Below are 23044 nucleotides of genomic sequence, written 5' to 3'. Positions count from 1 at the left end.
AATAAATAAAGTAGTACAGGGTCCGACTCACGAGGGAGGGCACGCACCTGACATGGTATTCCTTTCCGAGCAATTGAGTAATGGTCTGAGACTAAGGGGCTTAGAAGTATTGCCTTTGTCATGGTCAGACCATTTTCTACTACAGCTTGACTTCCTGGCTCCAATCCTCCCCCGCAGGGAGGCGGAACCAATGAAGATGTTCCGCCCCAGACGCTTGATGGACCCAGAGGGCTTTCAGACGGCGCTTGGGGTTATTCCAGAGGCACTCGTCCACAGTTCGGCGGAGTCTCTCGCGGAGGCCTGGAACAGGGCTGCGGCGGGAGCTCTTGACCGGATTGCGCCTTTGCGACCTCTCCGTGGCGTTAGATCCCGTAGAGCCCCATGGTTCAACGAGGAGCTCCGGGAGTTGAAACGCCAAAAGAGACGTCTAGAGAAGCGATGGAGGAAAAGTAGGTCTGAATCCGATCGAACACTTGTAAGAGCTTTTATTAAGACTTACAAAGTGGCGCTCAAGGCGGCAAGATGCACGTACCATGCCGCCTTGATTGCATCAGCGGAATCCCGCCCGGCCGCTCTGTTTAGGGTGACCCGCTCCCTTCTTAACCAGGGGGGAGTTGGGGAGCCCTTGCAGAGTAGTGCCGAGGATTTTAATGCGTTTTTCGCTGATAAAGTCGCTCAGATCCGGGCCGACCTTGACTCCAATTGTAAAACAGAGTCGACTGACAACGAGTCAGTCGAGGTGACTGGGGCACGTACTTGTCCACCTGTCTGGGAAGAGTTTGATCTGGTGACACCTGATGAAGTGGACAAGGCCATTGGAGCTGTGAGTTCCGCCACCTGTTTACTGGATCCGTGTCCCTCCTGGTTGGTTTCGGCCAGCAGGGAGGTGACACGGAGCTGGGCCCAGGAGATTACCAACGCTTCCTTGGGGAGGGGAGTTTTTCCATCACTCTATAAAGAAGCACTCGTGCGCCCCCTCCTCAAGAAGCCCTCCCTGGACCCAGCCGTGCTTAACAACTATCGTCCAGTCTCCAACCTTCCCTTTATGGGGAAGGTTGTCGAGAAGGTGGTGGCACTCCAGCTCCAGCGGTCCTTGGAAGAAGCCGATTATCTAGGTCCCCAGCAGTCGGGTTTCAGGCCCGGTTACAGCACGGAAACTGCTTTGGTCGCGTTGATGGATGATCTCTGGAGGGCCCGGGACAGGGGTTTATCCTCTGTCCTGGTGCTCCTTGACCTCTCAGCGGCTTTCGATACCATCGACCATGGTATCCTTCTGCACCGGCTGGAGGGGTTGGGGGTGGGAGGCACTGTTCTTCAGTGGTTCTCCTCCTACCTCTCCGGTCGGTCGCAGTCGGTGTTAGTGGGGGGTCAGAGGTCGACTCCTAGGTTTCTCCCTTGTGGGGTGCCTCAGGGGTCGGTCCTCTCCCCCCTGCTATTCAACATCTACATGAAACCGCTGGGCGAGATCATCCACGGACATGGGGTGAGGTATCATCAATATGCGGATGATACCCAGCTTTACATCTCCACCCCATGCCCAGTCAACGAAGCGGCGGAAGTGATGTGCCGGTGCCTGGAGGCTGTTGGGGCCTGGATGGGTGTCAACAGACTCAAGCTCAACCCGGATAAGACGGAGTGGCTGTGGGTTTTGCCTCCCAAGGACAATCCCATCTGTCCGTCCATCACCCTGGGGGGGGAATTATTGACCCCCTCAGAGAGGGTCCGCAACTTGGGCGTCCTCCTCGATCCACAGCTCACATTAGAAAAACATCTCTCAGCTGTGGCGAGGGGGGCGTTTGCCCAGGTTCGCCTAGTGCACCAGTTGCGGCCCTATCTGGACCGGGACTCATTACTCACAGTCACTCATGCCCTCATCACCTCGAGGTTCGACTACTGTAATGCTCTCTACATGGGGCTACCTTTGAAAAGTGTTCGGAAACTTCAGATCGTGCAGAATGCAGCTGCGAGAGCAGTCATGGGCTTACCTAGGTATGCCCATGTTTCACCATCACTCCGCAGTCTGCATTGGCTGCCGATCAGTTTCCGGTCACAATTCAAAGTGTTGGTTATGACCTTTAAAGCCCTTCATGGCATTGGACCAGAATATCTCCGAGACCGCCTCCTGCCGCACGAATCCCAGCGACCGATTAGGTCCCACAGAGTGGGCCTTCTCCGGGTCCCGTCAACTAAACAATGTTGGTTGGCGGGCCCCAGGGGAAGAGCCTTCTCTGTGGCGGCACCGGCCCTCTGGAACCAACTCCCCCCGGAGATTAGAACTGCCCCTACTCTTCCTGCCTTCCGTAAACTCCTTAAAACCCACCTTTGCCGTCAGGCATGGGGGAATTGAAACATCTCCCCCTGGGCATGTTTAATTTATATATGGTATGCTTGTGTGTATGTCTGTTAGTATATGGGGTCTTTTTTAAATCTTTAAATATTTTAAATTTGTCAGATTATTTATGATTTGTTTCCACGTGTTGTGAGCCACCCCGAGTCTTTGGAGAGGGGCGGCATACAAATCTAAGTAATAAATAAATAAATAAATAAATCCGCGGAAAACTCAGTGGAGGCAATGAGTTTGTTGATGTCCTGGCGGAGGCGAGTGTCTTCCGGGCCAAGCCTAGGGAGGATTTCCTGGAGCCATAGGATTGAGACTCTATTAAAAAGTGATGCAGCCGTTGCTGCTCTTAAGGACCAGGCGGATAGCTTTTTTTTTTTTTTAATATTTTATTTATTGATTTTTAACAATTTAAAATCACACAACATAAAACAGTGCATAGTGAAATGTGAATTGTGCCCATCACCCCGACATACACACATTCCCCACCACCAAATTGGGGGTATTTCTTTTTTAATCCACTTAACCCAAGAGCAATATATCTGTCTACATATTATAGAGTGATTCTAGTTTATTTCTTGTAGCTTGGTCTCGGATTCTGCTCGTCATATATCGTCTTACCTTGTCCCACCGTCCCATCAGCTGTCCCAAATCAGTTTCATTATCCAAATTTATCCTTTTTTCCATAATTTCAAATTGAATATGATCCACCATGTACCTATACCAATTTTGCATTGTCCATTTTGTCGCATCCTTCCAACCCAAAACTATTACTGCCTGAGCACTTTCTATTGCTGCTTTTTTTATTTCCCTAAATTCTCCCATCGCATTGCTTTTTACTAGTACTGCCATTTCCTTAGTGATTGTCCATTGTATATTTAACATTCCATTGATATCCTCTTTCACTTTTTGCCAAAATTCCTGCACTATCGGGCATTCCCAAAACATATGCATAAACACTCCTTTATCTTGACAACCATGCCAACAATTCCCCCTAACATTCTGCTGAAAATGTGCAAATTGAACGGGAGTAAAATACCACTTATGTAATATTTTCCTTCTCATTTCCCTAATTCTTGTATTTTTAATTTTCCTTATATCTTCTACTATATTTTCCATTTCTTGTACCTCTACTAATATCTCATTTTGCCACCATTTAGTCAATCCATCAATCGTGTCCCCATCTGACTGCACTAGCAGTTTGTATATATTAGTTGCTTGCGCCTTTATCCCCTCACTTTTTTCTCTTATTATTTTCTCTAACCCTGTCTCCTCCCGCCATAATACTTCTTTATTCTCCCTTTCATTTAGATATTTACATATTGCATTTATTTGTAGCCACCTTCCCTTACCTAACCACCATTCTATGCGATTTCTACTTGGCCTGCCATCCTTCTCGTATAACTGTTCTATCTTAGTTATCCCTCTTCCCTTCAACTCTCCTATAACCCTATTTAAGTTAATTTCGTTTTCTCTATTTATTACATAAAGCGATGACAGTTTAGATTTATATAATCCTATTTTCCCTTGCCATTTTTTCCAAATTTCCATAGTCCCTTTCATTGGGCCTATTAATTTTCCTATATCTCTCCTATTCCACTTCCTAAAAATTAATTCTCTATTATTCATCCCGTTTATCTGTTTTTCCAATTTCGCCCATTTATTTTCACTTAATTGCAACTCCATTAACCTTTCCATTTGAAAAGCTTCCCTATACAGCTCCAAACATGGAACACCCCATCCCCCCTCTTTTTCATTCGCAATTAACCACTTTTTTCTTATTCTTGGTCTCTTATCTTCTTCAATCCAATAATTTAATTTTTTGTCCCACTCTTTAACCTTACATACCGATAACCCCCCCGACAGCACCTGAAATAGGTACATCATCTTGGGAGCTATCATCATTTTTAAAGCTCTTATTTTAGAGAGTCTCCTTAGCTTTTTATCTTTCCAGCTCCTCATCTGTTTCAACATTTTCCTCCATGTTATTCTATAATTAATCTCTTCCATTTTCACTGGGTTTTTTAATAACCAAATTCCCAAATATTTTATTTTTTTAAGTCCTAATTTCAACCCTGATTCTTTCCTAATTTCTATCTGTTCTCTCGGATCTGTATTTAAACACATAATCTCTGATTTTTCCATATTAACCGACAGTCCCGATTCCTGCTTAAACTCTTGTAAAATATTTATTATACCTTTAATCATCTCCATCGGGGTCTGGGTCAATATAATTGCATCATCTGCAAATAAATTTATTTTCATTTCTAATTCCCCTATTCTATATCCTGCCCAAGTGTTATCTTGTCTTATCTTATTAGCTAAGATCTCTATTGCTATTACGAATAATTTTGGAGACAGAGGGCATCCCTGCTTGGTGCCGTTTAATATTTTAATACTCTGCGTTCTTTGTCCATTCACTCTTATATATGCTTCATTCCCTTTATAAATCTCTTTTATAGTTTCACAAAATTTTTCCCCCATATTTAATTTGTTACATAATTTATATAAGTAACTATGGTTAACTTTATCGAATGCTTTATAAACATCTAATTTCAAAATTCCCAATTTCCTTTTAGTAGCGGTAGCATGGTGCATCACATTCATTACATTTCTAATTGGTTCACTTATTTTCCTTCCCTTCACGAATCCATATTGATCCTCTTCAATTATTTTTGGTAAAATATTTTCTAATCTATTTGCCAGTATTTTCATAAATATTTTATAATCCTGATTTGGGACCAGGCGGATAGCTGATGCATTTTTCGAATCAGATTTTCCGCTTTCCTGTTGTCGGGCCTCAAGCCATACGCCATATCCGATGGAACTAAGGCGTTGGATATTAATGATGTGACCGGGATATCCACTGAGAGGTACTGAAGCAGATCCTCTACCTCTGGATCAAAGGAATAAAATTTCTTGTCCAATGCTGAGGGACCCAGGGCTGCTGCTGGTTGTTGCCAGGGCCTTTTTATATTTTCTGAAAAAATAGGAGCAGAAGGGATATGTTCAGATTCCCTTTGAGGCTCATTAATAAGTCTAGCCACCAGCAAGATGCCCACCTCCTGGCCTGCCAGCTTTTCTGTGTTTGCCAAAGTCAGTGTGGCCTTTGCTTTGTTCAATAGGACTCTAAAAAGAGATAATTTGAATAGTCCCGCAAGGGCGGGCTGTTCAGGTAAATTGGTCTCATCCTCAGAGATTTCATCCTCTGGATCTGTGGGCACCTCTCTTAAACCATGATCCTCATGGAAGGAATCATTTAAGGACGGGGCAGATGCAGGTGCTGCCCAAAGGTCCTGTCTACTGGTACGAGGTGATAACGGGGATTGGCGTTGTTGAGTGCCTACTGCGATGCCCTGCGAGTATGCCGACGCTATCATATCTTGTAATGATGGTGACATGTTTTGCCAGTTGTCCATGGGCCCCCTGAGTCCTGCTGCAGTTGGGGTAAAGGTAGCTGCTGCAGGTTGAGGTGGTTGAAGCCATGGTTGGGAAGCTGGTCTGATCCACTCTGACTTTTGGATCCCTTCAGATGGTGGGGGGGCGCTCAGTGGGCGGTCTGGTGACAGATCCCCCACTCCAGTTAGGGCAGGCCCTTCGAAGGTAACTGTTGGGAAAGTAGTTGAGGCCAAAGGGCTTTGCTGATGAGGTGGGATAACACTGGCTGATGGGCTAGGCCCTTGCCTTGGTCTGGCCATTTCCAGCTGGGCCTCAAGGGCTATGATTTTTTTCTCAGTCTCCTTTAGGGCAGTTGAGGCCTGAGAACTTTTCTCTTTAGATTTGGAGCTAGGGCCTTTATCTTTCCCTTTAGTTTTTCAGGAAGCCGCAGGGTCGCTGAGGTTGGCCTGCGGTGGTTGAGACATAATTAGTGAAATAGTAACACTCACAGTACTGCTGCTACGAGAGAAGGCTCCTGCCCGATGCAAGGCAAAATGGCAAAATGAGTGAGACTCGTGCCCCCTGAATAACGTGTCATCGATCTCTCACCTTGTGAGTGGCTGAGGACCAGGCAGAGGCCTATTCTGGCTTCTGTTGCCTTGGTAACGCCCCCTTTCAAAATGGCGGCCGTGAGGTGGCTACAATTAGCCTACTCATTCCCCCTTCAATCAGCCCTTTCAAAATGGCGGCCATGATGTAAGGCGGGAAAAACTGGCCCCCAAAAGGACGGAGGTAGTCTAGGAGGCTCAGGCCGCGCCGCAAAATGGCGGGAGCAACCTCGGGTGGCGGGCGATCCTTGCATTGCCCCCCCCAAATCCTTGTCCCTCGTTGTCAGTCTGATCGGCCTCTCTTGCTGCTGACCGCGGAGGGTGAGCCGCCAAATAGCTGATTCCCTCTTCGGGGAATGTTTTGAATGCTGCGGGCTCCTCTTGATCGGTAAGCTCCGATACTGAATCACTTGTTGCGCTGGATAACAGGATGGCCGAGATCGGCGGGGGGGGGTATCTGATCGCGGGCGTCAGGGACCCCAATCCAGCGATCCCTGTCGTCAAGGCAATACTCCGGAGAGCAGTGGCCTCTCAGGGATTGAAGAGTTGGAGAGCAATACCCCGGAGGGCAGTGGCTCTCATAATTCATGAAATCTCTTCCTCTTCCTGTAGAGAAAAGGGAAAAAAATCATTAGTTGGAGAAAAAATAGACAAATTCTCTCTCTCTCTACAGAAGAAAATTCATAGTCCCTACACTATGACTAAGTTTTTAAGATTGACCTGATGGGGCAGTGGTGGGCGGGACATAATAAATATGTTAATTTTTAATTCAGTCCCTGCCAATGAGGCTGAAGAATAACCCACATTGGACTCTCCGAGCATTGCAGGGGAGAGCAAGTTTTTCGAATCTGGCCAAAATGGTTTTTCGATTCTGGCCAAAATTCTGGTATTTTCCCTGGGCACCAAAAAAGTTCTTAGACATGAAATTGTTGAAAACATGATTGTTCAAAACAGCTAGCATTACCAATTACCTACTCGGAATATCACCTGTAATCAGTTTATAGCCTCAGGTTTTGATTTTGGCACTGAAAAGGTTTTTCGAGTATGGCATCAGAAGCTTATTTCCTGGGAACCAAAAAGGTCCTTAGACACGAAGTGCTTCAAAACATGAAATTCTTCAAAACAGCTAGCAATACCATTTTCAGAATCAGACTACCACCCCTAATTCTGTTGTACCATCCATTTGTTCAAAATATGAAATAGTTCAAAACAGCTAGCAATATCATTTTTGTATTCAGAATACCACCTCTAATCAGCCGTTTGTTTGTTTGCTGTCTTATGTTCAGTTCCAGAGGCAAATTCTCTGATACGGCTTTTAAAACAGCTAGCAATACCATTTACGTACTCGGAATACCACCCCTAATCAGTTTTTAGCCTCAGTTTTTGACATGATCGTTTGTTTGCTGTGTTAGCTTTTCCTCTTACTTTGAGTCCCAGAGGCAAATTCTCTGATGCAGCTTTGGATACTCGTCGCGGACCGCTTTATGTACTCGGAATACCACCTGATCAGCTTCTAGCTTCGGTGTTTATTTTTGGGACTCAAAAGGTTTTTCGACTATGGCATCAGGAGGTTTTTCCCTGGGCACCAAAAATGTTCTCAGACATAAAATGCTTCAAAACATGAAATCCTCCAGACAACTAGCAATGCCATTTTCAGAATCAGACTACCACCCCTAATTGTTGTACCCTCAGTTTTTCATTTTGAGAGAGAACAAATTTTTCGATTCTGGGCAAAATGGTTTTTCGATTCTGGGCCAAATTCTGGTATTTTCCCTGGGCACCAAAAAAGTTCTTAGATACAAAATGCTTCAAAACATGAAGTAGTTCAAAACAGCTACCAATACCAATTACCTACTCGGAATACCACCTCTAATCGGTTTCTAGCGTCAGGTTTTGATTTTGGGACTGAAAAGGTTTTTCGACTATGGCATCAGAGGCTTCTTTCCTGGGAACCAAAAAGGTCCTTAGACACGAAGTGTTTCAAAACATGAAATTCTTCAAAACAGCTAGCAATACCATTTTCAGAATCAGACTACCACCCCTAATTCTGTTGTACCATCCATTTGTTCAAAATATGAAATTGTTCAAAACAGCTAGCAATACCATTTTCGTATTCGGAATACCACCTCTAATCAGCCGTTCGTTTGTTTGCTGTGTTAGCTTTTCCTCTTACGTTGAGTCCCAGAGGCAAATTCTCTGATGCGGCTTTGGATACTCGTCACGGACCGCTTTATGTTCTCGGAATACCACCTGATCAGCTTCTAGCTTCGGTGTTTATTTTTGGGACTCAAAAGGTTTTTCGACTATGGCATCAGGAGGTTTTTCCCTGGGCACCAAAAATGTTCTCAGACATAAAATGCTTCAAAACATGAAATCCTCCAGACAACTAGCAATGCCATTTTCAGAATCAGACTACCACCCCTAATTGTTGTACCCTCAGTTTTTCATTTTGAGAGAGAACAAATTTTTCGATTCTGGGCAAAATGGTTTTTTGATTCTGGGCCAAATTCTGGTATTTTCCCTGGGCACCAAAAAAGTTCTTAGATACAAAATGCTTCAAAACATGAAATAGTTCAAAACAGCTACCAATACCAATTACCTACTCGGAATACCACCTCTAATCGGTTTCTAGCATCAGGTTTTGATTTTGGGACTGAAAAGGTTTTTCGACTATGGCATCAGAGGCTTCTTTCCTGGGAACCAAAAAGGTCCTTAGACACGAAGTGTTTCAAAACATGAAATTCTTCAAAACAGCTAGCAATACCATTTTCAGAATCAGACTACCACCCCTAATTCTGTTGTACCATCCATTTGTTCAAAATATGAAATTGTTCAAAACAGCTAGCAATACCATTTTCGTATTCGGAATACCACCTCTAATCAGCCGTTCGTTTGTTTGCTGTGTTAGCTTTTCCTCTTACGTTGAGTCCCAGAGGCAAATTCTCTGATGCGGCTTTGGATACTCGTCACGGACCGCTTTATGTTCTCGGAATACCACCTGATCAGCTTCTAGCTTCGGTGTTTATTTTTGGGACTCAAAAGGTTTTTCGACTATGGCATCAGGAGGTTTTTCCCTGGGCACCAAAAATGTTCTCAGACATAAAATGCTTCAAAACATGAAATCCTCCAGACAACTAGCAATGCCATTTTCAGAATCAGACTACCACCCCTAATTGTTGTACCCTCAGTTTTTCATTTTGAGAGAGAACAAATTTTTCGATTCTGGGCAAAATGGTTTTTTGATTCTGGGCCAAATTCTGGTATTTTCCCTGGGCACCAAAAAAGTTCTTAGATACAAAATGCTTCAAAACATGAAATAGTTCAAAACAGCTACCAATACCAATTACCTACTCGGAATACCACCTCTAATCGGTTTCTAGCGTCAGGTTTTGATTTTGGGACTGAAAAGGTTTTTCGACTATGGCATCAGAGGCTTCTTTCCTGGGAACCAAAAAGGTCCTTAGACACGAAGTGTTTCAAAACATGAAATTCTTCAAAACAGCTAGCAATACCATTTTCAGAATCAGACTACCACCCCTAATTCTGTTGTACCATCCATTTGTTCAAAATATGAAATAGTTCAAAACAGCTAGCAATATCATTTTTGTATTCAGAATACCACCTCTAATCAGCCGTTTGTTTGTTTGCTGTCTTATGTTCAGTTCCAGAGGCAAATTCTCTGATACGGCTTTTAAAACAGCTAGCAATACCATTCACGTACTCAGAATACCACCCCTAATGAGTTTTTAGCCTCAGTTTTTGATATTGGGAAAGTTTAGAGTATGGCATCAGAATGTTTTTACCCTGGGCAACAAAAATGATCTTAGACATGAAATTGTTCAAAACATGAAATTGTTCAAAACAGCTAACAATACCAATTACCTACTCGGAATACCACCTCTAATCGGTTTCTAGCATCAGGTTTTGATTTTGGGACTGAAAAGATTTTTCGACTATGGCATCAGAGGCTTTTTTCCCTGGGAACCAAAAATAGTTCTTAGACATGAAATTGTTCAAAACGTGAAATTGTTCAAAACAGCTAGCAATATCATTTTCATATTCGTAATACCACCTCTAATCAGCCATTCGTTTCATTGCTGTTAGCTTTTCCTGTTATGATCAGTTCCAGAGGCAAATTCTCTGATACGACTTTGGGTACTCGTCGGGAACCACTTTACGTTATCAGAATACATCCTCTAATCAGCTTCTAGCCTTGGTTTTTAATTTCGGTACTGAAAAGGTTTTTCAACTATGGCATCAGAACGTTTCTTCCCTGGGCACCAAAAAGGTTCTCAGACATGAAATTCTTCAAAACAGCTATCAATACCATTTTCAGAATCAGACTACCACCCCTAATTCTGTTCTACCATCCATTTTTCATTTTGAGAGAGAACAAGGTTTTCGATTCTGGGCAAAATGGTTTTTCGATTCTGGGCCAAATTCTGGTATTTTCCCTGGCCACCAAAAAAGTTCTTAGGCATGAAATTGTTCAAAACATGATTGTTCAAAAAAGCTAGCATTACCAATTACCTACTCAGAATACCACCTCTAATCAGTTTATAGCCTCAGGTTTTGATTTTGGGACTGAAAAGGTTTTTCGAGTATAGCATCTGAAGGTTTTTTCCCTGGGCACCAAAAAGGTTCTTAGACATGAAGTGCTTCAAATCATGAAATTTTCCAAACAGCTAGCAATACCATTTTCAGAATCAGACTACCACCCCTAATTCTGTTGTACCATCCGTTTTTCATTTTAAGAAAGAACAAGTTTTTCGATTTTGGGCAAAATTCTGATATTTTCCCTGGCCACCAAAAAAGCTTAAACATAAAATTGTTAAAAATATGAAATTCTTCAAAACAGCTAGCAATCCCATTTACCTACTCGGAATAACACCTCTAATCAGTTTCTAGACTCAGTTTTTGATTTTGGGACTGAAAAGATTTTTCGAGTATGGCATCAGAAGGTTCTTTCCCTGGGCATCAAAAAAGTTCTTAGACATGAAATTGTTCAAAACAGTTAGCAACACCATTTTCATACTCGGATTACCACCTCTAATCAGCCGTTCGTTTGATTGCTGTGTTCAGCTTTTCCTGTTATGTTCAGTCCCAGAGGTAAGTTATCTTTTGCGGCTTTGGTTAATTCCTCGGGGACTGCTCGGATCGCGAAGGACAGTCTGATTATGACTGGCCCCACCCGTTAAACCCAAAGGTGTCACCGCTTTTCATTTCTGAGCCCTCCGTACAGACAGCTGTTGTCGTTCGTTTGATTGCTATGTTACTTTTTCCTGTTACATTGAGTCCCAGAGGCAAACTCCCTTTTACATATTTGGTTAACTCCTCGGGAACCACTTTACATACTCGGAATACCATCTCTAATCAGCTTCTAGCCTCAGTTTTTAATTTTGGGACTGAAAAGGTTTTTCGGATATGGCATCAGAAGGTTTCTTCCAGGGCACCAAAAAGGTTCTTAGACATGAAATTTTTCAAAACATGAAATTGTTCAAAACAATTAGCAACATCATTTTCTGTTCTGCTGGTGTGTTTCAACCGCATATAATTATAGGGTAATTAGTCCAGGAAGACACACACAGCACGATAAAAGGAAAACCCAAAAGTTTTTATAAACAGAAAAACAGAAACAGCTCCCTTTTTAAATGTCAAAGTGATGTTCTGGTACACACAAGGCACAGGTTAAATGCAATCCAATTGCTCACCCAATAAGTGGGAAATTGAGTCCAATTCTAAAGTCTAGAGGGTCCACACACAATCTTGAACAGCACAAAAACTACGATCTTGACGAAACAATGAATCAGATAAACTGCCATGAGGCTAAAACACCAAGCTGCACTTTTATCTTAACACTAATTACAGCAGCCCCACCCAACCACAGGTGGCCTCATTTTCTCTTGTAATAATCCTTCAGTTGTTGTCTCCTATGCTTCACTCTAGGCATGCGTGGATGTGTCATTAATTCTTGTTCAGAATCCAGGGATGATACAGATGATTGATCTCCTCCTGGGCTGCTGTCTGCCAAACTCCCCTCTTCCCTGTCACTCATGCTTCCTTGGTCAGAGGAGGCTTCATCGTCAGATTCCATCGGGAGCAAAACAGGCCTGCGGCATGTGGATGTCTCCCCCACATCCATTGGGGCAGGAGCTGGGCCACAGCTAACCACAACAACCATCAGAAAGTTTTTTGATATCTAATCTAAATCTACTCCCTTACAGTTTCATTCCATTGTTTCTAGTCCTTCCATGTGCTAATGAGAACAATGCTAGACCCTCTGCTCTGTGACAGCCCTTCAGATATTTGTAGACAGCTATCAAATCTCCTCTGTCTTCTCCTTTGCAGACTAAACATCCCTAGATCTTTTAACCGTTCCTCATAGGACATGGTTTTCAGGCTACTCACGATCTCTTTTGAACTTTCTCTAGTTTATCAATGTCCTTTTTAAATTGGGGCCCCCAGAACTGAACACAGTATTCCAAGTGTGGCCATACCAAAATACTGTAGAAAAGAATAATTACTTCACGCGAGTGTGATTCTATGCTCCTCTTGATACATCCCAGGATTGTGTTTGCCTTTTTTGCAGCTGCTTCACACTGTTGACTCATGTTTAATGAGATCTACCAATACACCCAGGTCCTTCTCACCTGTGTTGCTGCTCAGACATATTCCTCCCATTCTATATGTTTTCATTATTTTTGCCCAGATGCATTTCTCTGTTAAATACCATTCTGTTAGTTTCAGTCCATTGTTCAAGCTGTCTAGATCTTTTTGAATTCTATTTCTATCTTGTTTAGTATTAGCAACACTGCCTAGCTTTGATATCATCACACATACTCTTTGGGACAAAAATGATTCCCCATAAGCCGTAGGGAGTTGGGCGGCATAGAAATTTAAATAAACAAATAAAAACTGAATTTCACATATTTTGTTATGCATTGCTTTCTAGTAAAAGTAATAATTAAATTGAAAAAATGTTACTTGCAAGAATATGTTGGGTTGCGTATGCCAGATAATGTTATGTGAGTTTTTCCCATCTTCCCTTTTTTATTTTAATTTAAAAATGAAAGAAAATAAAGAAGAGGAAAGAGTTAAAATGGTAGAATATCAGTAGGTAGACAAAAAAGTAGAAATAGTACACTAATGATCAAGTGTACTGTTAATATATTCTACTTGTATTAATTTCCACTGTTATTTTCAAAAGGATTTTAAATATCCTTTGGAATCTCTGAACTGAATACCTTATTTACAGAAAATCCTTGAATTATGACTATAATGGAGCATGTAGTAAGTCATAATGATTGCAAAATGGGTCATCACATGACCAGCCTGGTTTTGCAAATTTTTTGAAGTGGTTTACGTGAATATAGTGGTCATAAAACAAATGCTATGACCATTAAGCAAATGCTGTGGTAATTAAGTAAACCCATTAATCAGTATGGCACATTATGACCAAAATCTGGAATTAAATACCATTTTGCAGGGGCGGGCCACCATTCCTGTTCCTACCGGAATGGGCTGGGGGTACATGCGCGTGCCCGTGCGTGGGATTCAGCTTCTGTGCATGCGCAGAAGTTGAATCTCGTGTAAGGACGTGTATGTGCGAGATTTCCGGGTTTTTTCGCTTCTGCGCCTGTGCAGAAGGGAAAAAACCCGAAAATAGACAAAAATAAGGTAAATGGCTGCTTGCCACTGCCGTTCGCCCCATGCACCCCCATTCACCCCCAGCACGTCACTTGTGACCGCTCCCCTCCCCTTTATAAGTCATTACCCCCCCCCTGCAAAAGAGTGAGAAATAAGAGAAACTCCTAAAAACTAAACTATTTCCTCCCCACCTACCCTAGATCATTTTTGATGATGAATGTAGAGGCAGAATGTAACCATTGGCACATAAAACATTTCTCTGGCTGAGTGTGACAGGAGGACAGAGGTATATTATGAAGTAGGGATGCCCATTTTGCTGTGGCTGCTTTGAATCTCGTTATGCAGAATATTGTGAGACTTGTGAGGAACATATAGGTAAGTGTGAGATCCGTGTATCTGCCATTCTTCAAGGGAAGGGGGGAATTTGGAATTGTTTCATTACTTATTGCTTTCACCCTTATGTATCCTATATTCTGCATTAACCATTAGCCTGATTGATAACCGTTACCCTGGAAATTTCTCAACTTTTGGGGAACGTAAGGGGAGGGTGGGTTATGTGGGTTGCATCGCCAGAAAGACAGCAGAAGATGATCCTGAGAAAGTTCTCTTATCACTTTCTCAGACCAATAGAATAACATCTTCACACCTGCAGATTGGCTGAATCCACACTGGACTGCTGAAAGGGGTTTCTAATTTTTTTTATTATTCTATATTGCTTGAGGGCCCTCGGAGCCTGCTTTGATTTCATCCTGCTATCACCCCTTTTCAATAAAAGGTTCCTTTTGAAATGCCAAGTTTTTTGCAAAAACGTTCTTGTCCATAGTACCAACATACTGGAAATGTAAGCGAGATGTAGGATCCTATTACCACCTATGGTGGACATGCCTGAAATTGAAAGCTTTTTGGTTAAAAATTCAAAAATATCTGGAGCAAATTATCCGAAAGCTGATCCCCCTCAAACCAGAACTCTTTCTTTTAGGCATATTTAGACACCAAACAGATAAGATACACAGTATTTGATAACAAACATATTAACAGTGGCAAGATCATAACCCCTACTACATTACATTTTATCAGTAAGACAATGCTGAATTGACAAAAATGACCCCGGAACTGCAAGACAAAGAAGAAACACAATTCTATAAATCTTGGGAAAGATAGTACATTTGGTTAGACAAAACAAAACAACCTTGACTGAACTACAAAAGAAGTTACTATTGAAAATTTCACTCCATAAATCCACTGAAAACAACAATTTAAGGTTGGCAAATCTATTTATTTATTTATTAGGTTTGAATGCTGCCCCTGTGCGAGGATTATTTATATTTATGATGTTGAAACCGAAGGCTTGTATTGTAATAGAATATAACACTGGAACAGATTTTTATACTTAACTTTGAAGTCAAAATTAATAAAATGACTACTAGTTAAAACTTTAGTAAATACTAGAAATATAAAAAGATAAGAAGCTGTGTGACAAGACAGCCAACCAGGGTGGGGTGGGGTGTGTCACATGTCTTTGAACTAGACGAATATATATATGTATAGATTTTTCCATTTCTCTTTTTGTCTTTATGTGTTTTCTTTTTCATTTTTAATTTTTATTAGACACTTAATATCTATTATGTAAGAGGTTTAAGCAAAAGCTAGATACAGTGGTACCTCAGTACTCGACCACAATTCGTTCCAGAAGTGTGGTCGAGAACCGATTTGGTCGAGTACCGAATTTATTTATCCCATAGGAAATAATGGAAATGGATTTAATTGGTTCCCAGCCCCTGTTAACTCGCTGGGAACCAATTAAATGTATTTTCTTTATTTCCAATGGGATAAATAAATTCGCTACTCCAAGCTGCAGGAAAGGTGGGGGCTGCTGCAATCCCGGCAGCTTTGGGGGGCTCTTTTCCTCATTGCTTCCTTTTATTACCTGTAAGCAGCTTCAAAAACTTTCTCGTTCCCTGTGGCTGCAACAGCGGCGATTTCCCTTCCAGTAGCAAGAGCGCCGGGAACGTCACGTGATGAAGGGAAGCTGCTGGAGCCAAAGCAGCTTCCCTTCATTACGTGACGTTCCCGGCGCTCTTACTACTGGAAGGGAAATCGCCGCTGTTGCAGCCACAGGGAAGGAGAAAGTTTTGGAAGCTGCTTACAGGTAATAAAAGGAAGCAATGAGGAAAGGAGCCCCCAGAAGCTGCCAAGATTGCAGCAGCCCCCACCCTTCCTGCAGCTTGGAGCTCTTAGAGAGCTCCTCAGCCCCCTGAAGCTGCCGCGATGGCAGCTTCTGGGGGCTCCTTTCCTCATTGCTTCCTTTTATTACCTGTAAGCAGCTTCAAAAACTTTCTCGTTCCCTGTGGCTGCAACAGCGGCGATTTCCCTTCCAGTAGCAAGAGCGCCGGGAACGTCACGTAATGAAGGGAAGCTGCTTTGGCTCCAGCAGCTTCCCTTCATCACGTGACGTTCCCGGCGCTCTTGCTACTGGAAGGGAAATCGCCGCTGTTGCAGCCACAGGGAACGAGAAAGTTTTGGAAGCTGCTTACAGGTAATAAAAGGAAGCAATGAGGAAAGGAGCCCCCAGAAGCTGCCAAGATTGCAGCAGCCCCCACCTTTCCTGCAGCTTGGAGCTCTTAGAGAGCTCCTCAGCCCCCTGAAGTTGCCGGGATTACATTTCGGATAATAAACAAAATTTTCTCTGGCTGTTCGGTATCTGAATTTTTGTTCAGATACCGAAGCAAATTTTTGCCAAAAATTTTGTTCGTTATCCGAAATGTACGAGAAAGGAAGCGTTCGAGTACCGAGGTACCACTGTATTGTATTTGTTCACATGTTCCTCTTCCTCAAAATTGTTCTTGTTGTCTTTTTATGTATACATATATTTCTTTGTGTTTTTTCTCTCTCAATAAAGATTTATATATACAGTATATAAAAGAAATGCCAAGTTTTAAGAATCTTAACTTTCTTGAATAAGGGGGAGAGCCCAGACCCTTACAATAAGCTTGCATTTTGACTGGCAAAAATACTTGATGAACAAATTAAATGGACTCCTTCTGAATCACTTATCAAGTGATAATTGGCTTTTACTTATGCCTATTATTTTAAAATTATTATCCAGGTGAGAACATCATTTCAAGCCCACAGTTGTTTCCAGTTGATGCCAGCATTATCATACTTCAACAAAAAACAAGGAAAGTGACTAGTTCTGTAAATGCAAGCTATCAGCAAATTGTTTTAATAGACATTTTAGTATGATGGTATAGGTTTTTATATTTTTTATTCTTGCTGTTGTTTATAATTATTGTGGGTAGCATAATCATGATAGGTGATTAGCTATACAAATTGAATGAATGAATAAATAAAAATTATTTATTTTATCAATTCCATTCCAATTAGACAGTCTATTTTTAGCCATGCTAATGTAATTTGACTAATAATTCTGGTTCATGTCTATTCTCAGAACTATTTATTAGATTGTCTTTTATCTACTTCTCTCTGGATATTAGATATCTAAGGCTAAACATTAATCTTTTATTTTACTGTATTTTAAAAACAAAATGATAGATGAATATCTGTAGACTACTTATTCATAACAGAAATAGAGCTTATGCAATAACACATAGTTTGGTTTACAATTTTTGCGCCAATGTAAATAGACTTAATCTCAAGTCTTAGTAAATAATATATTAACTAAATTAAATAACATATTAAAGTTTGTTATTATTTTATTTTATCTAATGAGAAAGAAAAGTATCAAAAGAATCTTAGCAAACAAATTTATACACATACTGTATCTTGTCTTTACAGGGGTTGATCAAGCTCAAATGACTTACAATAGACAACACTGGCATGCTACAGAAACTTGCTTTTCTTGTGCTCAATGCAAAGTTTCACTACTTTGTTGCCCTTTTCTTCCCAAGCAAGGACAGATTTTTTGCTCTAAATCATGCAGTCTGGGAGAGGATGTTCATGCTTCAGATTTTTCTGATTCTGCTTTCCAGTCTGCTCGCTTGAAGAAGCATTCATATAGGAAAAAGCAGTCAATCAGCAGATCCGTGCAGGCAATCTCTCCTGTTGTCTCCAGCAATGAATTACAAATTCCCTGATAATACTCTTTCGAGGAAACTGGATGATTGATTGATTGATTGATTGATTTGAGTTGAGTTGAAAGAGACCTTGCAGGTCATCAAGTCCAACCCCCTGCTTAAGCAGAAAATCCTACAGCACTCCAGCCAAATGACAGTCCAATCTCCTCTTGAAAATGTCCAAAGTTGGGGCGTTCACAACCTCTGCTAGCAGGCCGTTCCACTAGTCGCTCTTTCAAGGCAAGAAGTAAATTTTGTTGACAAAGAACTCTGGAAAGTAGAGAGAGATGAAATGCCTGATGATCCAGAAGAATGGGCTAAACATGAAGATTATATGTCTCAGTTGCTCCTCAAATTTGTTGATAAAAATATATTTCAGCAGCCAGTGAAAGCCAATGCTGGATCAAATGATCAGTGGATTTGTGAAAATGTGGCTAAAGGGAGATCAGAATTGAAGAAAAATAATCAAAGCTTAGCAAGTAAGAAATACCAGGCAAATATGTATTGGGCACAATCCCAACATGGCCTAGGTGATTCTGCATATGGTAGCCACCCAGGACCTGCTAGTAGTAGGAAAATCCAAGAATTAGACATGAAACGTGGCACAAGAGATAAACATAACCAAAAGCAAAGTTATAATGATTCATTGGAATGGTTGTCAAAGTTGAAAGAAGAGCAGTGTGTTCGAGACTCAATGGATTTCCTTGCTTTATCTAACCTCACAGGTAAAGCGGCTAAAAACTATGATTTATGTTTCATTCACTAAGCATTTGTGATACATGCATAATTCATTTTCATACCATGAAGCTTAAGTCTTACCAATGTTCTGGGTTTATATATTAACTTTTACTTGCTTTTATGCATGCCCCTCCTGAAATACTCCATAACTTTATAATGGAATTTAAGTGCTTACGAATGTATTTTTTGCTAATTTATTACCTTGTATAAGTTCTTGACAGGATCGTTGGTGACCTTCAAAATTACAATATCAGTAAAAAAAAAAAAGTAACTGACACTCAGTCCCTGCATTTATCAACCATTGCAGTGTCCTGGCGTTGTGATTAAAATTTGAGCACGTGGCAACCAGCATGTATTTGCTACGGTTGCAGCATCCTGAGGTCATGTAAGCATTTACAGCCTTCTCAGGGGCTTATGACAAAGTCAGTGGAGGAAATTGGATTATTTGCATCACTTAATGATGTGGTTGTCAATTAAGAACTACATGTAAAAGAACCACTTAAGAAAGAGCCACTTAAGAAATTTGATAATTACATACATTAACAAAATCACGTTCTCCAACAGGGATCAGAGTAAGATTGCAATGGAGTAGAAGCTTCCCTCTTGAACCTCTTATCAATTAATATATTTAGCTGGACACTTTATGGATATAATCACTTTGAATTGGAAGTCAGAGGGTCAGAATCCAAGAGTAACGTTTTGTGCAGTTATCTGGAAGTCTTCTTTTAATCTATACCAGGTGTATCAAATCGATTTCATTGAGGGCCACATCAGGGTTTTGTTTGACCTTGAGAGGCCAGGTTGGAGGTGGGCGTGGCCAGCTTAACATCACTGGCATAGGGGCGACTGAGCACTCTGCCAGTAAAAACTCCTTTTTTGGCTGTGACCGCTCCTGCAACCCTCTGTTAGTGAAAGCAGAGCTTGGGAGAGCCACGGGTGGCCCTCCCAAGCTCTGTTTTCATAGACAGAGGCATACTGGGCCAGTCCGTTGCTGTTTCCAGGTGGCTCCACAGACCAGATCTAAGCATGCTGTGGGCCGGATCTGGCCCCCAGGCCTTGAGTTTGACACCCCCGACTTATATTGTCAAGAAAATGGACAGCGTCCTTTGTTAATTCTGCTACTTGGAAGCTATTGCTTTTCAGTGTTGGTTCAGGTTGTCAGGGAAGGAATAAGCAACTGTAGCCTAACGATACAGTGTTTCCCTGAAAATAAGATTGTCCTATATTTTTTTTGAACCCTGAAATAAGCCATGCACTCAAAAGCTCGATTGTGCTTATTATCAAGTGATATCTTATTTTGGGAGAAACAAGGTAGTCAACATCTGATTGTGGAAGGAAAATCATGCCTATGTTGAAAGAAGTGCAGTTTTCTTAAGAGACATGCTTTGAAACCAGCAATTTCAAATATCACTAATAATCAAGTTATTTCAACATTTATTCTCAATTTGTTTATCGTCTATAGCTACTGGAAAGACAACTCTTTTTATTCTGAAATATGCATACGGTTGATTGTATCACCAAGTTAGTTATAACTGAGATAATTCAGAAATCTGATACTGTACATTATACTGTTGGTTTTTTTCCCTTGCAGTGTTTGAAGAAGAAAAATTTGAATAGATTAATTCACACATTCGACATTCAAAATCCAAATGTGGCTTTTAAATATAAACTTAATTACATTTTTAGAATTTAACTGGATGAAATAAATTTTTGAACCAAAATTACTTTTTTCTTTTCAATCTTAGGTGCTTCAATTAATGAAATCAAACCAAAACCTTCTCTGTACTCCTTTGAAAGCTACCAGGATCTAGAGATGGATAATTGTGGGAAAATGAGCACATGGGAACTTTGAATTCATCAAAGTTTCATAGAAGCATCGAGTCTTTGAAAAGTGTAAGTTCTGAATTATATCAGGCTGAGACACTGCCAGAAGAAAAATCAATGTATATGCCAGTACTGAGAAAATCCAAATGACAAACTAGGCCTCAGCAAGCAAAATGTTCAGATGTCATTGATAAAGGAAACTATGACAATCTTGATATTCATCAACCTTCTATTCGTGAAAGGAATCACAGATGTGTTTATCAGTTTAAAGACCATGGAAGGAGCAGAAAGTCTCAATCTGACAATACACTTCATCTGGTTGCAGAAAGAAAACCTTTTCCAAAAGAAAGGGTTACTTTTTATTCCATTTAGGATTATGATGCATTTATTCAAAATAAAAATCCTCAGGCAATTCCAGTACAGTCATACCTCGTCTTACGAACCTAATTGGTTTCAGGGGGAGGTTTGTAAGACGAAGGGTTCGTAAGACGAAACATTGTTTCCCATAGGAAATAATGTAAAGTCAATTAATCTGTGCAACCAAAAAAAACCCTCTTCCACTTCTGGGTTCGGGGTTCGGGAGGCTGCTGGGAAGCTCCCCAGCCCGGCTGTCACCTTTTAAAACAGCCGGGCGGCTTCCCAGCAGCCTCCCGAAGCCGAACGCCAAACCCGAACTTCCGAGTTTGGCGTTCGGAGGCTGCTGGGAAGCCACCTGGCTGTTTTAAAAGGTGACAGCCAGGCTGGGGGGCTTCCCAGCAGCCTCCCGAACCCCGAACCCGGAAGTTTGGCAAAAGTTCGGGGTTCGGGAGGCTGCTGGGAAGCTCCCCAGCCTGGCTGTCACCTTTTAAAATAGCCGGGCGGCTTCCCAGCAGCCTCCCGAAGCCGAACGCCAAACCCGAACTTCCGAGTTCGGCGTTCGGAGGCTGCTGGGAAGCTCCCCGGCTGTTTTAAAAGGTGACAGCCGGGCTGGGGGGCTTCCCAGCAGCCTCCTGAAACTCGAACTCGGACGTTCGGCAAAAGGTCAGGGCTCGGGAGGCTGCTGGGAAGCTCCCCAGCCCGGCTGTCACCTTTTAAAACAGCCGGGGGGCTTCCCAGCAGCCTCCCAAACGCCAAACCCGGAAGTTCGGGTTTGGCGTTCGTAACACGAAAAAAGTTCGTAAGAGGCAAAAATTTTCCAGGTTCATATCTCGAGTTGTTCGTAAGACGAGGGGTTCTTATCTTGAGGTACCACTGTATATATTCCCACTTTTTTCACCCAATATAATCATATTGCATCTATCAATGGGGATAACAAGAGATCAGTTTTTTGGATTTTTGGGTGAGGAGAAAGAAGCTTGGTGTTCATCATCATCATCATCATCTTCAGCTTCTGAAGAGGAAGGATATTTCTTAGGACAACCCATTCCATAGCCAAGATCTGTGAGATATCGCTGCTATGCAGATTTTTTTTCTAGTCCAGGTGCTGAAAATCTACTACCCAATTTAGACAGATAAAATCTGAAAAAAAGAAAGTGCACAAAGGCAAAACCTGTATAATTTTCTAAAATTAATTTCCCATCTTGATTATTGCAACATGCTCTACATGGGGCTACCCTTGAAGAGTGTTCGGAAACTCCAAATTGTCCAGAATGCAGCCGTGAGAGCTGTCATAGGTGTACCTCGGTGCACCCATACAACACCTATGTTCTGTGAGCTACACTGGCTTCCTCTTAGGCTCCGGGCACAATTCAAGGTGTTGGTTACTACCTATAAAGCCCTATATGGCTCAGGGCCAGACTACTTACAGGACCGTCTGTTGTCACATATATCCCAGAGACCTATAAGAGCACACAGAGTTGGCCTCCTCCATGTCCTGTGGTGGGGTCATGGTGGAGGGCCTTCTCTGTTGCCGCCCTGGCTCTATGGAATCAACTCCCCCTCCGAGGTCCATACTGTTCCCACCCCAATGGCTTTCCATAAGGCCACGAAGACCTGGCTTTGCCGACAGGCCTGGAAACCATGAATTAACAACTATCGTGGCCAAAAGTATGAATGCTGATCTACAGTCAGCTTTAGTGGCCTGCAGTACTGTACTCTACCTGCTGTGCCACCTTGTCTCTAGATATTCTTCTAACAACCAAAAAAGTAAAAATTTTCACAATCAGCCAAATGTTATTTCTTAGATCAACTAAATAAAAGTATACCATGCTTTCTACTAAAAATCTACATTCTTTGCTTATGGATTTGGTTATTGAACCTATCTTAAGTAGTCTCAGTTTCCATCAGCATGCAAGTGATATAATTTTCTATTGGTTTTTGCTGAATTTTATTTTCTACTTAGTCAGTGAGATCAATTATTTAACTCAGTTTCTAATAACTGATGTTCTGTAGTAATTTTTCATAATTTATAAATTTGGTTTATTTCCATTTTTAAAAAATATCTGGTGCAAGTTAGAACA

The 23044-nt window shown here is 41.7% G+C and overlaps 1 protein-coding gene across 16 annotated transcripts in view; it reads right to left on the bottom strand.

The window, feature by feature from the left end:
- Window positions 1-4887: 4887 nt before the first annotated feature.
- PPHLN1 (periphilin 1) overlaps window positions 4888-23044 on the bottom strand; it is a 153334-nt gene continuing 135177 nt past the window's right edge. For 9 of the 16 annotated variants that reach the window (XM_070755547.1, XM_070755548.1, XM_070755546.1 and 6 more), the window contains one exon: window positions 17224-18314. In XM_070755547.1, coding sequence (XP_070611648.1) covers window positions 18164-18314 — 151 coding nt within the window. In that variant the 3' untranslated portion in view covers window positions 17224-18163. Of the gene's footprint in view, window positions 5319-17223; window positions 18479-21673; window positions 22104-23044 lie in introns of those variants that run through there. The other 7 variants (XM_070755560.1, XM_070755564.1, XM_070755556.1 and 4 more) reach the window with 4 other exon arrangements.

This window comes from Erythrolamprus reginae, chromosome 6 (assembly GCF_031021105.1).
Source record: "Erythrolamprus reginae isolate rEryReg1 chromosome 6, rEryReg1.hap1, whole genome shotgun sequence".
Taxonomy (NCBI): domain Eukaryota; kingdom Metazoa; phylum Chordata; class Lepidosauria; order Squamata; family Dipsadidae; genus Erythrolamprus; species Erythrolamprus reginae.
This window is presented reverse-complemented; position numbering and strand designations above follow the sequence as displayed.